At 40.7% G+C, this 22,724-nt stretch overlaps 1 protein-coding gene across 3 annotated transcripts in view; it reads right to left on the bottom strand.

Moving 5' to 3' along the window:
• TNS3 (tensin 3) overlaps window positions 1-22,724 on the bottom strand; it is a 248,233-nt gene that overhangs the window by 140,704 nt on the left and 84,805 nt on the right. For all 3 annotated transcript variants that reach the window (XM_084281745.1, XM_084281746.1, XM_084281748.1), the window contains exon 4: window positions 7,637-7,675. In XM_084281745.1, coding sequence (XP_084137871.1) covers window positions 7,637-7,675 — 39 coding nt within the window. The remainder of the gene's footprint in view (window positions 1-7,636; window positions 7,676-22,724) is intronic.

Below are 22,724 nucleotides of genomic sequence, written 5' to 3'. Positions count from 1 at the left end.
ATCAAGAAAAATAAAAAGCTTATTAGTTCACAAATCTGAAAGAAAGGAAGAAAAATCTCAGCTCAAATCTTAATAAGGCAACACTGAATAGTAAGAAAAAGCCATGTTTAAAAAAAAATCACTGCACCTTTGCTTACTCATCGGTTCAGCAAAGCTATTATTACCAAAAGCAGAGAAATGTTATTTCCATAAAGGTTTCTCCAATGTCCACTTATTTCTTTTCATGGGGACACAGGCATTATGGCCCTGGACAGTGTCAAAGCAGGAAATGAACACGAAAAATAAAAAAAAAAAAAAAAAAAAAAATCCACTAAATACTCCTATCCTTTATCAACAAACTACAGAACAGCACAGTACTTTTGCATTCCTCTTTCCATGATGTACAGCCATTTTCATGAGTCAGGCAGTTACAGCATGGAACAGTTGCTGGAAGAACTGTTCTTGTGAGATTGAGGAAGGGAGACCAGGAAGATGATAGCAACAAGGGGGTCTGCTAGGCTGTGTGTCCTTTATCTCCACCAAATCATGCTTGCTACGTGTATCGTGCTGGATTTGTGTACTCTTCATCGGTTCTGTGAGCTAAAGTTTAGATGCAGTAAATGGGGAAAAGAGTCCCAGTAAATGTTTATTTTCCTAGTTTTCCACACCTAAGATTTCTATTCTCCTGCCTGAAAGAAGAAAGAAAAAAAAAAAGATAACCCAGCAATGAATTAGCCATAAGTTACAGAAATATACCACAAATCAAACCCACTTGATTCAATTTTCCAGTGAAGCTTTTACTGATTTAAGCCAAAAACCAAAACTGCAGCTGGCAGAGCAAAGTAGTTGCATGTGTCAATTCCCAGTTCAGCTTAGTCATTGTCACTATATTGCAGGATATCTGAAGGTTATACCTGCTTAACCCAAGTTAACAATCTTGTATTTTCTAGTACTTAGATCCCACTTAAAATGAAACTGGAGAATGCAATCCTCCATCTACACGGCCAGGCCTTCCCAACAGCACATATGGTAATTCAGCCTCAGATTTCTCGGAAAATCTTTTGCAAGCTCACATTAACAGGAAATGGGCTGTGCTCCATGGGAAGAACAGACTGCTTCACTTTTTTCTTTTTTTTTCTGTGAAGATGCATGTAAAAAGGAAATGAATGTGATAAGGATAAAAATACACTTTATTATGTCTACTGACCTGTCTCAGTCAAAGCATCTGGGGAGGATTGCACTCAACAGTCACCATGGTAAAAAAGAACAGGAGGGTTTTGCTAAAAGGAACTTATTTTCTTTCAAACTGCTACAATACTGAATTTTCCTGTTTTCTGTTCTCCTTTCTTTTCCCCATATACGCTTGTTTCATTTTTTTCTCCTTTGTATCATTATGCATTTTCACCAAAATTCACTGCTTAGAAAATTCTTCTTAGAAAATGTTGCCACACTTCACTTATAAGCGAAGGTATCAGAGTCTCTACACTACCTCACATCTCAAGTAAAACTGAGATACGTAATTAGTATGAAGGCACCTAACTGCCTTTGTGATGCCACCACTCACTTCTTCAACAAGGAAAACAGAACTAAGCAAAACAAACAAACCAAAAAGAGAAAACTAGAACCCCCCCTTCCCCCACCCCCTCCCCAATTTGTATCAAAATGACTGAGCTTCCACTGTAGCAAGATAGTTAAACAAAATTCAGTTTTAAATATCACAATTAAAGATAGGTAGCTGGGAAAGTGTCCTCTTAATCTTTCCATATTGCAACAGCTCATTATGGAATGTGATGTTTAAATGGCAGCACTACAGCTATGAAGAACTTCTTGACAAGCAGTTTAAAAAAAAAAAAGAAAAGAAAAAATAGGGTGTAGAGGTTAAACATGAAATTTCTCTGGTAAAGATCTCTACTTAACTCTGCCTTAAAACTGAGATGTCATGCAGTGATAAGGACCATTCAACAGACACAGTCAATTTAAGATAAGAATCTATATTATGTTAAAGAGGTTCGGGCTTTCACATCACATTTCATTAATGCAAGACATGGAGCAGGACATGTGATGGACCTCTAAGGAATTAAGATTTCATTTCCTATATTCTTTTTAAAGGTACATGCCATGCAGGATGAAAAAAAAAAATCAGTAGAGGAAACAAACTTACCACTCTCTTGATGCACCTTAAACTGTCATGGAATACTTCCCAGAATCAAAAAAGGATCTCAAAATAATAACCTTTCTTTGGCTTTTCTTTTATTTTTATCTTTTTAAAATAATAAATAAAATGAAAATAAGTTAGAGCTTCAAGGTTAGGACCTATCCCTTCCCTTCTTTTTGTAGTATTATAAACGAGATTTAAGAAAACATGTACTTGTTAGGATTCTTTTTATTTAAAAATGTTGATTTTTTTTGGAAATGTGTTGATCTTATTTTCTATCCTTCAAAAATAAGATCCAACAGTTCCAGAAAGTCTATTTAAACAGAGTTGCCAACTTTGATTTTTAAGAAATTTTAGAACTGTTACATAGGTTCATTCAGTTTTTGGATACAAAAACAGTGCCCGCAGCATTTTCATTTATTTATTTATTTAAATCTTTCAGTCTTCCTACACATCTCTGCAATGAAAGTCTATAGCCACAAGTAACCCATCAAATAAAATGAAGGGCATCAGAATAGCTCTTATTTTGCTAGATACTTGATTTGAATTAGGAAAGTAGGACTAAAATCATCCCCCTTTCTCTGGACTAAAGACTGTATGTGACAACATCAAGCAAGTAGTATTTGTACACATAGCAGCTTGTTTATATTTTAGCACCTGAAGTTCCTAGCAGCTGCATTGGGTTAGTATATGAGGGTCCTGATGTCCTTACAAAACTTCAAGATACGTGGCTCATGAGAAATGAAAAGAAAGGATCGCTTTGGAAACAGACATCCAAGCTGAAAATAATCAATAGAATCCACATTCTGAAGAAAAAGAGCATCTGTGAATTTCATCTGTCTTCAGCAGTCTTCCAGCAGCCATGACACTGAGAGTTTAACTACACTTCTTGCTATAACCCACATTAAGAGCAGCAATACAGGCAAGTGGCTAATTATATGTAGCAGTAATTTAGAGTGGGCATATGTATTGCTTATTTATATGAGAACTAAAAGGTTGGAATTCCTTGTCTGGAGTGAATGAGGACAAATCCACGTTTCAGTAGAGAGTTGTAATGCAGAAACATTTTAGTTACTTTGACCATGGTACTGCCCTTCCTGATTATCCAAAGATATCCTTCATGTTCTCAGTATTCTACAGTCAAAATACAGGAAACTTGCTTATGGCTAATATGGTCACAAGTGATCCTACTTCAGAACAACAGAACTCTTCACTAAACAGACAGTTACATTCTTAGATTAGGTGTTGTGCTATGTCACATCAAAAGCAAAAAAAAAAAAAACACACCAGTCAATCTCACTCTCAGTAATAAGTATATAATGAAAATAGAATCATAAAACGGCTTGGGTCAGAAGGGACCTCAAAAATCATCTAGCACCATCCCCAGTCATAGGCAAGGATGCCACCCACCAAATCAGGTTACCCCATACAACCTTGCCTTGAACACCTTCAGGGATGGGGCATCCACAACTTCTCTGGGCAACCTGTCCCAGTGCCTCACTACCCTTACAGTGAAGAATTTCCTCCTAATGTGTAATCTACATCTATCCTCTTTTAGTTTAAGACCATTCCCTCTTGCCCTATCATTGTCTACCCAAGCAGAGTCCTTCTCCATCCCTTTTATAAGAGCCCTTTAAGTACTGAAAAGCCACAATGACGTCTCCCTGGAGCCTTCTATTCTCCATGCTGAACATCTCCAGCTTCTCAGCCTTTCTTTGTAGGAGAGGTGCTCCAGCCCTCTGATCATCTTCATGGCCCTCCTCTGGACTTGTTCTAACAGGTCCACATCTTCCTTGCGCTGGGGACCCTAAACCTGGATGCAGTAGTGCAGGTGAGGCCTCACAAGGGCAGAGCAGAGGGGGGCAATCATCCCTCAACCTGCTGGTCATGCCTCTTTTGATGTGTGTTGGAAGAAGCCAGGTGAAGGCCAGGATGCAGTTGGCCTTCTGGGCTACAAGCATGCACTGCTGGCTCATGTCAAGCCTTTTATCCACCAGAACCCCCAAATCTTTCTCCACATGGCTGCTCTGAATGAGTTCTTCTCCCAGCCTGTACTCATGTCTGGGATAGCCCCAGCCCAGGTGCAGCACCCTGCACTTGGACTTGTTGAACCTTATGCGGTTCACATGGGCACACTTCGCCAACCTGTCCTGGTCTCTCTAAACGGCATCTCTTCCTTCTTTGCTATCAACTGCACCATTTAGCTTGGTGTCATCTGCAGACTTGCTGAACATACACTAGCTCCCATTGTCTACGTCGTTGATACAGATATTAAACAGTACCGGACCCAAGACAGACCCCGAGGAACACCACTTGTCACCAGCCTCCACTTGGACATAGAACCATCGACCACAACACTGACCCACTTACAGTGGGAGGGACTCTGCTCACCCAGCCCCCAGCTAGAAGTCTGGGGACTCAAGAGATGTGGGCAGCCTGACCACCAGTGAAGACCAGGGCAAAGAAGTTGTTAAGTACCTCAGCCTTCTCCACATCTGTAGTTACCAGTTGTCTGCCTTCATTTGTCAGAGGTGGTATGCTCTCCTTAGACTTTCTTTTGCAGGCAATGTACGTGTAGAATCCCTTCTTGTTATTCTTTGCATCCCTCACAAAGTTTAGTTCTGTCAATGCCTTGGCTTTCCTGATCCTGCACATCCAGACAATGTTTCTATACTCTTACGTGGCCCTGTTTTGACCATTTGTGCATTTCCTTTTTTTGCATAAATTTGACCAGCAGTGCCTTGTTCTGCCATGCCAGTTTCCTACCTTCCCTGCTTGATTTATTACATATGGAAATAGAGAGCTCTTGCACTCTAAGGAAAGTATCTTCAAATAGTTGCCAGCTCTGAAAATATATTTCACCTACAGTTTTGCCTGCAATAATATTAAACAGAATTCCAGTTGTGTTTGTTTTTTTTTTCTAGAACTAGTAAATGTTCAATTCAGAGACCAAATAAATCTCTGGCTTCATCTTTGTCAGTAAACTAAAACAGGTTAAGCCACTTTCTCCATCAGTACTGCTCAACCACCAGCAGGTCACAGAGTACTTTGGGCCCACTGTGGTGGTTTTACTCAGGTGGGCAGCTGAGCTCCATCACAACTGCTCTTCCACTCCCCCACCTCAAAGGGAAAGGGGGAGAAAATACAATGAAAAGGGCTCAAGGGTTGAGATAAGGACAGGGAGATCACTCAACAATTATTGTCACGAGCAAAACAGATTCAGAGTAGGGAGATTAGTAAAATCTATTGCCTGTTACCAGAGAAATGAGAAACAAAGGAAATAAACTAAAAACACCTTCCCCTATCCACCTTCTTCCACCTCCTCCCCCCGAGCGGCTCTGGGGAACAAAGCACTGGGGGTTGCAGTCAGTCTATAGCACTTCTCTTCCACCGCTCCTTCACAGTCACTCTGACCCTGCTCCAGTGCGGGGTCCCTCCCATGGGATGCCATCCTTCCCAAACTGATCCTGCAGGGGCTGCCCGCAGGCAGCAGCTCTTCAAGAACTGCTCCAAATATGGGTCTATACCATGGAGTCCATCCATCAGGAGCAAACTCCTCCAGCTTGGGTTCCCCACAGTCTGCAGCTCCTGCCAGGTCACCTGCTCCAGTATGGTCCCTTCCCTGCAGGCTACAGCTCCGGCCCAAAATCTGCTCCTGCGGGGGCTCTGCACAGGCTGCGGCCTCCTCCAGGCCACATCCATCTGCTCCACTGGGGGCTCCTCCACAGGCTGCATCGTGGAGATCTGCTCCATGTGGGACCCATGGGCTGCAGGGGGACAACCTGCTCCACCAGGGGCCTCTCCACAGGCTGCAGTGGAACTTCTGCTCTGGCACGTGGAGCACCTCCTCCCCCTCCGACCTTGGTGTCTGCAAGGCTGTTTCTCCCAAGGCAGCTCTCCCAGCTGCTCTTATGGAGCAGTTCTGGTGTTTGGTGTTTTTTTGTTTGTTTGTTTGTTTTGTTTGGTTTGGTTTGGTTTTTCCCTTCTTAAATATGCTCTCACAGAGACACAAACAAGATCACTTACTGGCTTGGCTCTGGCCCACAGCAGGGCCCTTATCTAACATGGGGCAGCTTCTGGATTCTTCTCGCAGAAGCCACCCCTGTAGCCCCCACTCTAACAAAACTTTGTCACATAAACCCACTAGACCCAGATTAACCAGCACTGCCCCATGTTCACTTTTCACATAAAACATGTCCAACTGGAGTTATTGATGGTAATGACTGGTAACATATTCCACAAGTTGCTGCAGGTTTAAAACTGTTGCTGAACCACAATGACAAATTTTCCCTGTCATAACCAATATTTAGGTTGTGTACACAACACAAAACAATGAGCAACCACAGTTGACAATATACATCTAATACTGTGAGCTGCAGACATAAGGAAGGGCTGCTTTTCTACTTTCAGTTTTAGGAGTAGTGCCACACAGAATCCTCAGACTGTCATATGTGTTAGTTCATAGAAGCGGCAGGTCAAAATCAGGAAGGACCTTCTATACATTCGTATTCACATTACTAATAATACTATGAATCGCTGATTTTGTTTTCCAGCCTTTCTTTTAAAAGACAATAATTAAAAGAATGAACCAACACTTTCATAGTACCTTTTTAGATAACATCTTTACCTGTATTTTGCCAGGAAGGAAATCAAGACACAAAAAATGTGTGAAGTGACTTGCCGAATTCACATATCAAGGCAGAAATGAGATGTAGAATCCCTAACTACCAATGGCTGCATCACATAACTACAATACAGAGTTCTCAGCCAACACTGGGAAATCAGCTGTTGACTGCCTAGTTCTAGAAACGATACTAGCAGGTGGCAGCACTGGTTCAATAAATCACAGTTACATAACATCCTCCAGAAGCATTTAATGGGAGCTAAAAATAACCAAATTCAATTACTCCCACCTGAAAAGGCCTATCTTTTTTTTTTTTTTTAATTCCTATCCTGAGCAACCATGGATTAATTTCCTCACTTCCACCACCAAAAAAAACAAAACAAAACAAAATATAGGCCCCAACCAAAGAATCCTATTTGTACTTTCAAACTGATATGAGACATCTACACATTAAAACAATTAATGGTTTGTGTGTTTCCTGATTTGTGTGTGTAAGTGTTTGGTGTATGTTTTTATTGTTGTTTTGTTTGTTTTTTACACACACAGACAAAAGGAAATAAGGTAGTAAGGATAACTACATCAAGTCACTGCTTCATGGACATATCAACGAGTTCATTTTAGGAAGAACCCTGAACAGCAGAAAACACTTAATCTAGCAAATCCTTAAATGCCTTACAAAATTCTCAGTAAAATAACCCAATTGCTTCATGGGATAGGGCACACACTAATAAGCTTCAAGATTAGACTTTTTATTTGCTGTGCACTCAAAGAGGAAAGTGGATGGTACAGTACTGACGAAATTATAGACAGCTACAGGAATAACCTATCCTATAACCTAATAAAACCTGATGGATATCGCTAGTGCCAACAATACTTACCAGTTCGTAGTTGCTCTGAAGAAAGCAAGGTGTCACCACCTAGAACAAAAAACAGTAATAAAATAAGGAAAAAAAAATTTCTTCTTTTGCGAACAACCTAAATCTATTTATTGAGATCCCTCAAATACTGTCAAATCTAAGCAGAGTCAAGGGGAACTAAGCAGACCAGGTGTATCCTCGGCCAGGAGTGTCCTTGGCTGGTCTTGGCTACATTGCTTCCCCTCATATCCCAGAATAGTTAAAAAATATCGTGTGCTTTGCTGACATACTGTAAGCAGTGAAAAAGGTTCAAGGGTAATTCCTTCCTTCACGTTACATATGCAGGGAAGCATGAATGGCTTTTTTCACCACCACTACCCAGCCTTTGCAGCATTCTTCCAAGATCATCTCAGTTTTAATTAGTAAGTAACTATTCTGCTTTTTAATGAGTCTAGAAATCAATAATTCCCATTATCTTTTCTTTGTGCTAAATTTTGTTATGGGATGTGGGCTGAGCAGAGCAAGCAGAACAGATATTTTGTGGACTAACATAATTTCAGAAACTTGGCTCCAAAGACCCACAGACATAAAACTGCAAGCAGGCTTTGAGGCAAGTAGATATATATTATGTTCTCTCTCACCTGAAAATACTTACATTCATACAATATATACAGTAACAAGTTAACTTCATAAATATGTAGAGTTCCCTGAAGTTAAAACACTTCTTAACATGTTCTATATACATCACAAAAAGAACTTTGAATATTCAAAAACAAAAAGAAAGCAAGGAAAAGCATGACCAACTAGGATTATGTAACGATCTAGGGAAAGCAAATACTCATTTCTTTCTACATGTCATACAGCAGGCACCCTCAGACATCACACATATAATTGAATGACTGTGGCTCATCGATTTACTCCATTTAGATGAGCTTCAGTAACAGTAATCAAGAATGCTCACTTTAACAAATACTTTGAGGTTAACCCCAAGGAAAGCAATTTCTTTTAATATGTCTAATCTCACACTTATAGCTTTGCTGGACAGGCTCACCTCTCAGACAGCGGCGGGGAGCCAGAAACTCTATGACAACATCTGAACTACAAAGGGAATTTTCTCTAAGGAATTGAACTGTCCTATCAGCTCTCAAGGCACAGTACATGGAGTGGTTTACAGAGCAGGAGCATGACACATCATTTATAATCCTTAATAAAAAAGTATCACAGAATCACAAATTGTTAGGGATTGGAAGGGACGTTGAAAAATCAACTAGTCCAATCCCCCTGCCAGAGCAGGAACACCTAGATCAGATCACACAGGAACACGTCCAGGCAGGTTTTGGATGTCTCCAGAGAAGGAGACTACACAACCCAGCTCCCCAGGCAGCCTGTTCAAGTATTCTGTCACCCTCACTGTGAAAAAGTTTTGCCTCATATTTAAGTGGAACCTCCTACATTCCAGCTTGCACCCATCTGAAATGTATTTGAAGAAGCCCTTTCTGTTGTCCTTGACCCCTCTTGCAAGGTTTAACTCTAAGGAGGCTTTAGCTTTCTTAGCTGCATCCCTACATCCTCTGACAACAGTCTTATATTCCTCCCAAGTGGCGTGCCCCTCCTTCCATGATCTGTAGATTCTCCTCTTCCACTTCAGTTTGCCCAGCAGTTCTCTGTTTAACCATGAAGATCTCCTGGCTCCCTTTCTTGACTTGCTACCTGTTGAGATGCTCTGATCCTGAGCTTGGAAGAAGCAGTGCTTGAATGTTAACCAACTATCTTGGGCCCCTTTACCTTCAAGTACCCTGCCCATGGGATTTCCCCTAGCAATTGCTTGAAAAGGCCAAAGTTGGCCCTCCTGAAGCCCAGGGCTGCGATTCTGCTCAGTATTCTGTTCCTGCCACATGAGATCCTGAACTCCACCATCTCATGGTTGCTGCAACCAAGACCGACCTCAACCTTCACCGCTTCAACCAGTCCCTTCTTGTTAGTGAGGACAAGAACCAGCATCACTCCTCTCCTAGTTGGCACATCCACCATTTGCACCAGGAAGTTATCATCAATGCACTGGAGGAACCTCCTGGACTGCAGATGGCTGGTTGAGTAGGCCTTCCAGCAAATGTCAGGGTAGTTGAAATCTCCCACAATAACCAAGGCCTGTAATTGCAAGGCTGCTATCAACTGCCTGTAGAAGGCCTCGTAAACTTCCTCATCCTGACCAGGTTGCCTGTAACAGACACCCACAACAGTATCCCCCATGCCAGCCTGCCCCTTAATTCTCACCCAAGACTCTCAACTTACTCCTCATCCACCCCTGGACGGTACTCAATACACGTAGTTGCTCTCTCATGTAAAAAGCAACTCCAGCACCTTGCCTTGCTGGCCATAGAAGGACATACCCATCCATGACCACATTCCAGTTCTGTGAGTTGTCCCACCACATGTCTGTAATTGCCACCAGATCATAATCTCCTGACTGAACATGGATTTCTAACTCCTGCTTATTCCCAGTGCTACGTGCATTGGTGGACAGGCACTTCAGGGAGTGAGCTGAGCACGCCAATTTCACCCTAGGGGGGGTGGGAGGCCTCCCAGTCTTCATTAATGCTAGAACACTACCCCACTGGTGCAAGCCCAGCTACAGCCCCATCCCCCTCTGAATCTAGTTTAAAGCTCTCCAAACAAGCCCTGCTAATTCCTGTCCCAGAACCCTTTTGCCCCTGTGAGATAAAGCTTTCATACATATTACTGTCTGGCCTGGGGTCTTATAAAACCAGTCATTATCAAAGAACCCAAAGCCCTACCTGTAGCATGAGTCACGTAGCCAAGCATTTATGGACTATTCTATTCTGTCCCACGTCATCACCCCAAATTGGAAGGAGGGAAGAGAAAACTTGTGCCCCAGACTCTTTTCACCAACCATCCCAAGGCCTTGAAGTCTTTCTTCATTCCCCTCAAACTACGGGATGCAGCTGCCTCCCCGCCTATCTGGAAGATCAGGAGCAGGTAGTAGTCTGTCAAGTGCACCAGGTTGGGGAGCATCCTGGTGATATCCCTGATCTGGGTTCTACGTAGACTGCAGACTTCCCTACAATGAAGGTCAACTCTGCATATTGGGCCCTCTGTTCCTCTCTGAAGGGAATCTCCTACTACAATTACCCTCCATTCTTTCTGACTGGAGGCAGTCTTGAGGCACGGTGTTGACTGCCTACGTGACCTCATAGGTGGGCTTTCCTCCACATCCTCACCAACCTCTCCTTCAAGATCCAGGGCCTCAAACCTATTACAGAGGGGCACCTGGGGAAGCGAGTTAGGTAGGGAGGGGGGTTGCCTGTAACATTGAACTGGGACTCGCTTCCAATCCTCCTCGTCTTTTTGGTTCCCTCCCTCTGCCTCATAGTGACAGGGCAGGGGCTCCACCACCCTGGCACCCCCTGGCACGTTTCTCTCTGACATGCAAGGGAGTTAACTCCACCAGGCAATCTCCTGCTCACACGCCCTGATGCTCCTTAGTCTCTCCACCTCCTCCCTGAGCTCAGCCACCATGGTGAGCAGACCTTCCACCAGAAAACAGGTGGTCTGGTCTCCCCGCTGCCCACCCCCGGCAGTGGCAGGCTGAACAGCCTCATCTCTGGGCAGGCCCTGTGTCTGGGTCGCCACAGCCTTTTCTGAGTGAGCCCTCTGCGTAGTGGACACCATGGTAGGTTTGTAATCTCTCAGACTGCCATTAGTTGGTGCAGAGCTCCCGCGCCTTGCCACACCAGCAAAACACTAGAATAAAAAGACACATCTAGTCCTGTATGCAGCACAGACAAAAAGAGGCAAACCTGGTTACACCTGAACAAGCCACTCAGGTCTTAACTCTCGGAAACAGCTTTTAACCACCAGCACGGAAGGGTTGGCATCTCCACAGACGGGTCCTTACTTGTGAAAGAGATACACTTCTAATTCTCAGCTGTAGGTAAAATATTACACACTCATGTAATAATTGGAACTGCTGCAGAATAAAATTGTTGTCGCTGGATCACACAAATATAATCTGTTTTATCCCTTCTCTCTGCTGTTAAACTCTGTTAAAGAATCATCTACTTCCCCATGACTAACCACAATACAGCTCTCCTATAATCTCCTCAATAATCAGCTGTGATAATTACAGATGACTCACTGCCTAAGAAAAAGCCCCTTTATTCTGACACAAGACCACTAGGGACATTCGCTGTCCCTAAAATAAATAAAAAATAATAATTTAAAAAAAAAAAAAACAGCTTTTACTGATCTTTTTTGGCAGATCTGTAGCATCTTATTCAGGCAATTCACCCAAACACAGGGCTGTGAGAAAATGGGAGCTAACACAAGGGTCAACTCTTCTGTAATTATTTTTCCCCTGAGTTTCACTATGCCTACAATGCCTGTACATTAACCTGACTTTACAGATAGACTCCACTTTCTTCTGGTTGCAGGTCTTGCACTGTTTCTTTGTTCTCACAAAGATCAACAACCATGTGAGATGGTACCACTCTGGGCCTACCAGTCACATAATACCCTTCCCAGTGTATACAGCAACCTCTTTGCCCTTGCACACTGTCTTTTATAACTACGTTGTCACTAAGCTGCAGATCACTCAAATGCATTATTCACAGCCAGACTTGCGTGTGCTGCTACTCTTTTCTAGCTACTTGACTTAATGCAAGACACACTGAGCCACCCCAGGTGCACAGACCTTTTGTCTGAATGCACATGCACAAATAGCATATTTCTTCTCAGATGAAGGAAAACAGTCAAGTATCCTGATTTTAGTTCTACCAAGCAGTTTCAAGAAGTTCTTCTACTGTTAATTCAGATATAGGTTAAAAGCAAAGTGCTGACGTGTTCACAGGGAGGCTATCATGAGGTCCAGACAACCAGAGTCGAGGTTATATGAATTGCCCTAATTCTATTTCCTGGTTTGCAAAGGCTTGAGATGTGCTAAAATTAGCATTCAGAGGAAAAGTATACAACTGAAAATCAAAATCGCAGGCTTCAATTTCATACAAATCTGGAGACCAAAGAGAATGTATAAACACCTCATTCATTGGTTTAAAAACTTACACATACAACAAGTGCAACAACTGTGCAAAACAATAAACTTCAGATTTTCTTGAGCCCTACTGAAGCTACAGTTAATTGTAAAAAAAAAATAAAAAAATTACAATGAACAAGTTTGTCAGCTTTCAATAATAGTATTTTTATTATTGAACAAAAGATACTGGATACATTACTATAATATTTCATAGTTCAATAGTTCAGCACGAACAAGATGTATTTAGCCTCTACACTTCTACATGTTCACTTATTAAAAAGGAAAAAACAGAATCTGGGAAGTCCCAGTGTGTTTCTTAAAAATAGGTACCTCCTTCATGCCCAGATACACACATGCATATAGACACATTAGCCTACCCACATATAACCAGGTAAATATCCGAAAGCCAAACCACCTGTCCTTGTATACATAACACATACTGAATGAAAACACCTTCCTAGTGTGGTACTTCCAGAATCAAGTTTTGCCTGTAAAAGGTCCTGTACTGGTGGAAGAAGATTTAAGATAATCCCTCTGATGAAGAATTCTGACTCCAATGAATCTGTGGGTAATTTTCCTACCTACAATTGTAACACCAGTCACATGAGTTAATGAGTAACTGAACAACATGAGATAAATGTCAACTCAAACAAGAAAAAATGTCAACAAATGGCATGATACCTGGCACTAAGGAAGTAAAATATATCCCCGCTTGTTTTAATGGAGACACAACCAGTGCCCTCCACTGTTTCATAAAAGGCCATTTTCTTGGATATCCTATAGTTACATGTCAGTACATTTTTCACTTCCAGATGCATCTTTTTTTGTATTTCCCTTATTTTTCACCTTTTTTTCACAGAAGCAAGTGATCTTCCAGAGGAAGAGGCATCTTCAAAGAATGAGCCAAATATTATCAAAGCTGCATTTCAAAGTCCAAATCTGACACTATTAGACTACTATTTCAAAGCATACAACTTAACCATTTAACTACAATGACTACAATAACTACATTTAACTACATTCTCCCAAGCTACAGTTTTAACAGGTAAGAACAGCTGGCATTTCTGCCACAACCTATGTGGAATAAAAAAGGTGTGCAGAAGGAAAAATCTTCATCAAACAAATACGTGACCTAAGTAACCTATCCATTCTAGTTCACTACTAATACAGTTCACTAAGCTTTTCACAAAATTGAGGAAAAAGGGTGAATAGAAACACAAAGCTAAGGAAAACCTCTAAATAATGTGCAGCTACAATTATGTTAGGAGAAGTCATAGCCTTTGTACAAATAATAAGTTCATGGACATTTTTAATGTGCATACGTGCATGTGTGTATGCATATACAGAAACACCCCATATGTGTATACAGAGGCACCCTTTCCCTTCCTTCATTTCTCATGACATAACTTTCTCTTAGCTGATAAGATACTACAGCCTGCAAGCAACTTGCATTCAGTACAGACAATAACTCTTTTCTCAGGACAAATGACTAAAAAGCAAGACTTTCTCAGTAATACACCACAGAACTTCATTTGTTTTTAACTACACCCTTTTCTTCTCCCTTCCTTCCTCCTACTGACAACTTGCTCACTTTTATACAGCAACAACAGGTAAAATTTAACAAAAAAAAAAAAAAAAAAAAAAAAACAGCACTAAGATTTGGCTCTGAAACAGTTGGTTTATGTTTCTTCATATTAATGGAGTTTCACTGTACTAGGTTTCATTTCAAGCACTCCAGGACTGCTGAAGGGACAGACAACTTTTAGTTCCATCTTTTCCGAAGCTCTGTTTCATAAAGTCCATGCTGTGAGTTAAAATACAAATGGATTCTTATTAAATTCAAACTACCTGTAGTCATCATTTCACCCTGTGCAACTCCCATGCTTGCTCACGAGTTTCACTGCTTCCAATACCTGTCTAACATCTGGGAAAGATATATTTCAAAGGGAAGTATTAAAGATAACATGACAGCAATATTATAGCATAATAAACATGTTAAAATAGGGAGTTTTTTGTTTGTTTTTTTCTTTTTAATAGATACTACAGAGAAGAGGCCAATGTTGTAGAGGAGAAGGATTCTAGAACACAGCAATGGCAGACTTTTCTACTCTACATCACAGAAAGATAAAGACAGAAGTCAAATGTCAGCCTAGTTGGAAAAATAAAAAGGTTGGTTTTGTTTTTCTGTAATTTGGTTTGTATGTCCCTAGAACTGAAAACCAACCATTGCAGGACAATTGTTTGCACCTCACTAAGGGCAGTTTAATGCAAAAATACATACAGCCCAAGGAGAGAGAGCTCTTTGAATCAGACAGCCCAAGGATATATGCAGCAATCTAGCAAATGCTTGATTTCAGTCTGTGACAGAAGGTCTGTAAGAGTCATCCAAAAAAAGCAGAGTAACCTCTCCAGCAGGAAACTCACAGAAATCCTTTGGGAAAAAAAACACTGGGGCACATTGCTCAGCAAGCTAAAGTAGTCTGAAGGGTTGAGGACTAAGGAGGAACCTTTCAGTTTACCACAAAAAGTATATTCTCAAGTTGTAAAGAACATACCCACTCTAGCAGGCTTCAGTTTCTCTGAGAGTGGAACCCTTTCTGGAGGCTGACACAAAGGCACTTGAAGTGCCTGTATTTTGTTACGGTATTTCTGACTTTCTTATATCACAATCCTGACTTTCATATACCTCTGGTCATTTTAACTTAGATTACAACCTTTTTCCTTTTAAAATATATGTTGAGTATAAAACACGCATGTTCCAAAGGTATCCAATTTTACAGCTGTTCAAAAGAGACACAACAAAATGGTACCGCACTGTTTTAACTGTGGGAGGTATTTTCAATGTTTTCTTCAGCAATACAGAACAATACAAGGGAAGCAGCCTTTTAGAAATAATTACAAGTAAAATGCTATGAAATGCTGTGTTATCACATAGAGATAACAAAAGCAAATTCTAATGAAGCCTGGACATTTCAGCTTGCTGATACAAAACAGGCAGGACTTCCACTGGCATGGGGTTCATAACCTTCAAAACACATAGTACTCAGTCTCTATGTGTTTCCAAAAAACTGTTGTTACTCATGTTGGTGTCTGCAGTTCAGTTTCCATTCTTTCATAAAGTCGGTAAGGCAACTGCTTGCAATCTAATGCTGGCATTGCTCCACTTTTTGGAAATAAATATTGCAAGAGGGAATTCATCCAGTTCCAGGAATATACAGTCTTCACCACTGCCTCTAGCCACAGCAACATATTGTGACACAGCAATGGTTATATTATACCTGCTACCAAATTATTGCCACTGTTGATTTTCAGTGTACCATCCAGGATGTTGTTACTGCCTTTAGCTCTAACAGCAGAAACAAAAGCTATGGCTCCTACATAAAAGCTAAGAGCATCACATACAGTAGTGGTAAGCAAATTTTTAAAAAATAACTCAAAGAAACAGGTGGTATATTCTGGCAAGCTATGCAATTCCCATTTCCCAGAGACAAATATGGGATGAGCTATATAGTGTGCCATGAGAACAATTCCCAAGCAACAGTAATGTAAAATGCATCATTCCCATGTTCATTGATACCACTTTAAAAGGCTGAAAAATGCTTACTGCTCTAAAAAAAAAAAAAAAAAAAAAAGTTATAAGGCATGTTACAAGGATCAGAACTAGGCAGAAAATAAACGGACCAGTGAAGAGAACGGAGATCCTTCATAAAATCAACCAAAACAGACCAGTATTCAAGGCAAGGAAATGAAAAACAAGCAAACAAATTCTCCTAAAACATCCTAAAGTTTTCAAGTGGGAAGTTCGTATCTGTCATGAAAATATAGCCTATCCAAGTTTTGGTGGTGAAGGAAAGCAATAGCTTTTGTAATAAAGACTGCAAGGAAACAAATCTTGAAATTATAACAGGTACCAGCTGGGTCTTACATAAGAGCCAGTTTTCTGAAACAGTTAAGACTAAATGAGACATATCTAGAAACACTAGTATATTCTAAAATACTTTTTAATTTTTGGAAAGCCCCAGAAAGTTAACTGCCAAGCACACAACCCTCCAGCACAGCAGTTCTGCTACTTACACAATGAAAGGTTTATATCCATAAAAAGCAATTTCAAGTCCTCTTACCACTCAATAGCTTACAGTTCTGGTCGAATGAGAAAGCTTATTCATTAAACAGTTCATTACAGTGATAGCATAACCTAACAGAGGGCAAAATACTGCTTCTGGGGACAATCAAGTAAAATCTAAAGACCACTTTGAGCCACAACTGTCAGTTACAGAACTCACAGATTAATCTCAGACTTCAACTGCAAACATTTTATTCTAGTCCAATGCTAGACAGCACTAAAAGCATGCGTGGTAGTATAACATGTTAATTACTTCCTTTGAGGAAAAAAATCCCTGAGGTCTTAAGCCGTACTGAATGTGTTCTGATTTACCGATTCCACAAAAATGTGTCAGCCACAGAGGTTCACACAGTTGTCTCCTGGAAAAAAACATGGCACAAGTTTTCATTTAAGGCCTTGATTCCCTCTGCCCAAAATCTGAGAGGGTTAAGGAGAAATTGTACTCTATTCGTGCAACCAAATTAAAAATATTTAAAAAATAAGAAGAAGAACAAACAAAAAAGCTTCCAATGAACCCTTTGAGAAGCAAAGTCACCACTATTTGGTCCACTGCTGCTATGGTAGTGTTAATCTACACTTTTAACATAGTAATTTTGCAGTAAAGACTTGACAGCATTTTGCTGTTCTCAACAAAATAATTTTCTGCCAGGTTACTCATTTATTTTTAAAACAGAGTTTTACTTCAAAATCACTTAAAAATTAACAAACACTGAGTATTCAGATGAAAAGTGTCCCCGGAAAAATGTTTTTCTGAGGAATTTTGACATATTAAGCTGTAGTGTTCAAAATGCAACTGAGCATAAATATGAAGCGAGATTATAAAGTTAGATATAGTAGAGTAGTACTTTGAACTGTCAGTTCCTGCCCAGTTGAGTCGAGCACAGCTGTCTCTTTAAAAATTATTACACACTGACATCCAACAAATCTGGCTTCTGCTCTAATACTTTATTGTGTTAAACACTCAAAGAGGAATTCTCCCCATCCTTTTGAATAGCCATGCTGAATTCCCTCAACAGCAAACTGGTGCAGCATGCAAATTAGACAGGAAAGAAAGAAATAATTATTACCCTCAAAAAGAGAAACCTCTGGCAATAGTTTGAGAACTGGTAACATTAAAGATGTTCTTTTTCCAAACCAACCAAGTATCACTGCTACCGTAGCAGCAGCAACCTTCCCAATAGTTTCAGTGAGGTAAACGAAAATATATCCGAGATCTAATATTAGCAGCAACACGGTAACCCTGGCAATCTTAGCCACTTTGTCATTTGAACAGAAAGTGCCTCATCTCCACCCGGAAGAGTCCAGCTTGTTTACTTGCTTCTGCTGTCAATCCTTCCCTGGTTTCACCTTCCTAGTGAACTAAAAATACAATAAAACTAACAATATAATGATGATTATTTTATTTTTTAATAGTCACCCTTACCTGGGACTACGTGTCAAAATGCTCTCTCTTACAGCATTACTGGAAGTCTAGACAGGTTTTGCCTTACATGCGTTATGCTTTAGCAGTTAGAGACTAACTCTCTGTCCCTCTGGACTGCCAAGGGCCACTGATTCTCTTCATGGGCATGGAAAGTATCTGCCTTCATGCCCACCCTCTACAAGAGTGGGCCCAGCCTTATAACCTTAATACAGTACTCACAACGTTTATTCACAAAACAATTCAGGAAGCACCCATGTGACAAAAGCCATCCAGTCATTCTGAGTGCCAAAACAGTTTGGGTTTTAAATCATTAAACTGAAAATAGCTAACAAATAGTAGTCATTCCCCTCACATACAAACTATTTTCACAAAACACATTGAACATGTATACCAGGACCAAAATCAGCTGTCACTCCTGCATTATTTTTATTGCTGTGATTGCTGTCTTCCTCCCCATTATAGGATTTCCAGTAACATTTTTACAGTAATTCAAGCTATATATATTTATTTATTTATATACTATTTTATTTTATTTATATACTTTTTTTCATGACCATCTTTCCTTGCCTGTTAAAAAGTCTAAGAAAGGAAAAGATCAGTGTGTCACAATGAAGAATTAGGTGGGATGGAGGACAGCTTTACTCCAAAGCCTCTGAACAGTTTAAGCTACTGCTGATCAAAGAAAAAGGGAGATCAGGGTCAATGGAAGAATTGCATCTTCTCAAATACAAATGCCAAGAAAATTATAATAAGCAAAACTGTGGCTTTTGAGTAATGTAACATGACAAAGTGTCATGTCAGTTTTTATCTTTAACAATTAAAACAATTTTGGTGGCTTTATATGTGATAAAACCCTAAAAACATGTTATACATCTATTATTTCTCTATGAAGAATAAACTACAGAATTTGAAAGTCATAAAATATTTGGTCTAGCCTTAACAGCATTCGAGTGGCACACTATAGTTCAGAAACCAAGTCTGAATATGGATTTTAGACTCTCAATAAAAAATCTTGAAGCTTTGACTAAATATGCACTCCACTGAGATGTCTAGATAGCTAGAAAGGTGAAGAAGGAAGTGTGCTGAATAAAACCAATATTTAATTAATGCTACCAGAACTGGAAAAAGCTATAGAGCCATCTGCAATAATATACTGGTTTCTTTGAAATATGAATTCAGCCTGACAAAGAATGAAACCATATTATGAAAAGAAAATAGCTTCTTGGCTTAGGCATGGTAAAAAATCTTCAAGGTTGAGTTAAGGATATATGCGATGCTCACTAGGAAAGCTGAGCCAAGGCTCAAGAGCTGGATCATACTCTACATCATTACACACCTGATCCAGCAAAAAAAGAATTGAGCAAATCATGGAAGCATTAAGGTTTGCAAAGACCTGCAAGATCATCTAGTCCAACCATCACCCTGCTACCAATGTCACCCACTAGACCATGTCCCTAAGCACCATGTCCAACCTTTCCTTGAACACCCCCAGGGACAGTGACTCCACCACCTCCCTGGGCAACCCATTCAGCCTGACTGCTCTTTCTGAGCAGAAATGTCTCCTAACTTCCAATCTGAACCTCCCCTGGCGCAACTTGAGGCCATTCCCTCTACTCCTATCACTAGTTACCTGTGAGCAGAGGTTGACCCCCAGCTCCCCACAGCTTACTTTCAGGTAGTTGCAAAGAGCAATAAGAACAAACGCCTGAGACTCCTCTTCTTCAGACTAAACAACCTCAGTTCCCTCAGCCGCTCCTCACAGGACCTGTGCTCCAGGCCCTTCACCAGCTTTGCAGCCCTTCTCTGGACATATTCCAGTACCTCAATGCCCTTCTTGTACTGAGGGGCCCAAACCTGAAGACAGCACTCAAGGTGTGGCCTCACCAGAGCAGAGTACAGGGGGATGACCACCTCCCTGGTCCTGCTGGCTGCACTACTGATACAAGCCAGGATGCCACTGGCCTTCTTGACCACCTGGGCACACTGATGGCTCATGTTCAGGTGAGCATCAATCAGCAACCCCAAATCCTTTTCCTCTGCACAGCTTTCCAGCCACTCTGCCTCAAGCATGGAGCGTTGCATGGAGTTGTTGTGACCAACAACTGGACCTGTCACTTAGCCACGTTGCACCTCATGCCATTGGCCTCTGCCCATTGACCCAGTACAACACCAAACTAGGAATATGTATTGACAGAATATGAGAACATTCCCATTACGCATACAACCATGTGTCTTCCTATTAAGATATGAACTTTTCGAGACTCAGAGCAACAGTGCTCTCATATCCCAGCACTGCCAATGCAGTGATAAAGAGGCCCATTGCATACAAAAGAGACTGAGAAGCTGTACCTGAGGTCAAATGCCTCTGTAAGGCCCTGTGCACACCAGTATCCCTGATGCTGTACTAGCAGAGATGCAGCAGACAGCTTCACAAATAGCTTATGAAAGTTCAGGGATTTCTTCAGAGGACACTGATCCACTATCCCCCTTACGGCAAAGCCCACTCACTCATAGCTCTATTTCCCCAAAACAGGATTAGATTGCTTCAATCCTGAGTAACCCATCTGCTGTTCACCTAAAAACAAATTTGCCTGGGAGACCTGTTCACATATTTATTGCTTCCTACATGAAAGTACTTCCTGACATCTGTTCTGAATTTGTGGATGCTTTATTTCCATTAATTTACCCCCACCAGTCATGCCCCCATACCTCCTTTCAGGGCTAAATCGCAAAACAGTAACTTGACATAAATGAATAGCTCCCTTAAGATTTTATACCCACATGTCCATTGTGTTCACTTGTTTTTGGCTTACCCCCCCACACACACACAAACAACTATAAGACAGTGAAGTTTGGACTTTGGGGTTTTTGTTTGCTTTTAATTAATCTTGCCTTTATAGCTCATCTAATTTTAGTGCTGGTATCTGCATCATCTAGTGGGTTTATGCTACATAATTTCAGATGTTATAATCTTCCTGCAACTGATTTAATAGCCCTGTGTGCAACAGTCTGAATTTGTGTAATCTAATATTTACCATCTTGTTTTCACTTGTCTGTGTAGCTTTTTTTTTTTTTTTTTTCCCCCCACAGTGTTGCCCCATGTTTTGAAATATTACTACAGTTTTGCCTGCGTTTGTTTCCACTATATTTGTCAGGGACAAGAGAAAAACCCTCACAGAACCTATTCAGGTTTTAGAATAAAACAAAGCAGCTGATGTCTCAAATGATTCCAAAACTTGGTTCTTCCTTCATTTGTACATTCTGATAAAACTCCATCTATTTCTTTTCAGGTTTGCATAAACTTTATTTTAGTGGCTGATTTATATAGCTTTTATTTTTTTTTTAGTTTTCATGTAGATGCAATAATGAAGGAATTCTTTAGACAAACTCTTAAAACCTGCATAGTAGTGCTGCCAGTGGAAGGCCTGAGCTGTTGTTTTTACCTAAACATGTTTACAACATTAGCTGTTTTATTATGCAGCTTTATCATTAGACTTGAGCATAATGCTTCTATAAACACATGACCCCAGCAGGCTTTCAAGTAATGCTTCACTCTGCTGATGCATATTTTTTTTAAAAAAATGACTACAGGATGTCAGAAGTGAAGGGTCTGGAACACAAGTCTTATTGCCTGAGTGGCTGAGGGAACAGGGGTTGTTTATTCTGGAGAAGAGGAGGATCAGAGAGCTTATTGCTCTCTACAGCTACCTGAAAGTAGGTTGTGGGGAGCTGGGGGTCAGCTTCGTCTCGCAGGTAACTAGTGACAGGAGTAGAGGGAATGGCCTCAAGTTGCACCAGGGGAGGTTCAAGTTGGAAGTTAGGAGACATTTCTTCTCAGAAAGAGTAGTCAGGCATTGGAATGGGTTGCCCAGGGAGGTGGTGGTGTCACCATCCCTGGGGGTGTTTAAGGAAAGGTTGAACGTGGTGCTTAGGGACATGGTTTAGTGGGTGACATTGGTAGTAGGGTGATTGTTGGACCAGATGATCTTGGAGGTCTTTTCAAACCTTAGTGGTTCTATAATTCCATGATTCTAAGTGCAACATTCTTTGTTCTCATTCCCTTCCCTTTCCAAATGCTTTTCAGCTAAATACTAACACATTTTTATTTGGGGGATGTTCAACTAATATAGTTATTTTCCATAAGCTGTGAATGGGGTAGCTTTATTGCAAATGCAGAGAGTAACACTTGTCTTGGAATTAAAACATATTCTAGGGAAAAGACGTACTGGAGTCCATGATTCTTTTTCCACAGAATTGAATCTGAATCAGTGTATATAATAATGCCTATTACTCAAGGGTGCCTGTAACATCCTTAGATGGTCTTAATATATTCTCAGTCCAGCTTAAAAAGCTATGAGCACCATTCCTGCCTTCATCCAATAACCAAATGAAAATACAGATGCCATGTTAGGCAATAAAAGCTAAAATCAGATCTGAATCAGGATGACCACCAATATAACAAGATTATATAACATTATTCCAGACAGCCAACTGTGGCTTCATATAAGTAGGC

This window comes from Netta rufina, assembly GCF_964035555.1.
Source record: "Netta rufina genome assembly, chromosome: 2".
In the NCBI taxonomy this organism is placed as follows: Eukaryota; Metazoa; Chordata; class Aves; order Anseriformes; family Anatidae; genus Netta; species Netta rufina.
This window is presented reverse-complemented; position numbering and strand designations above follow the sequence as displayed.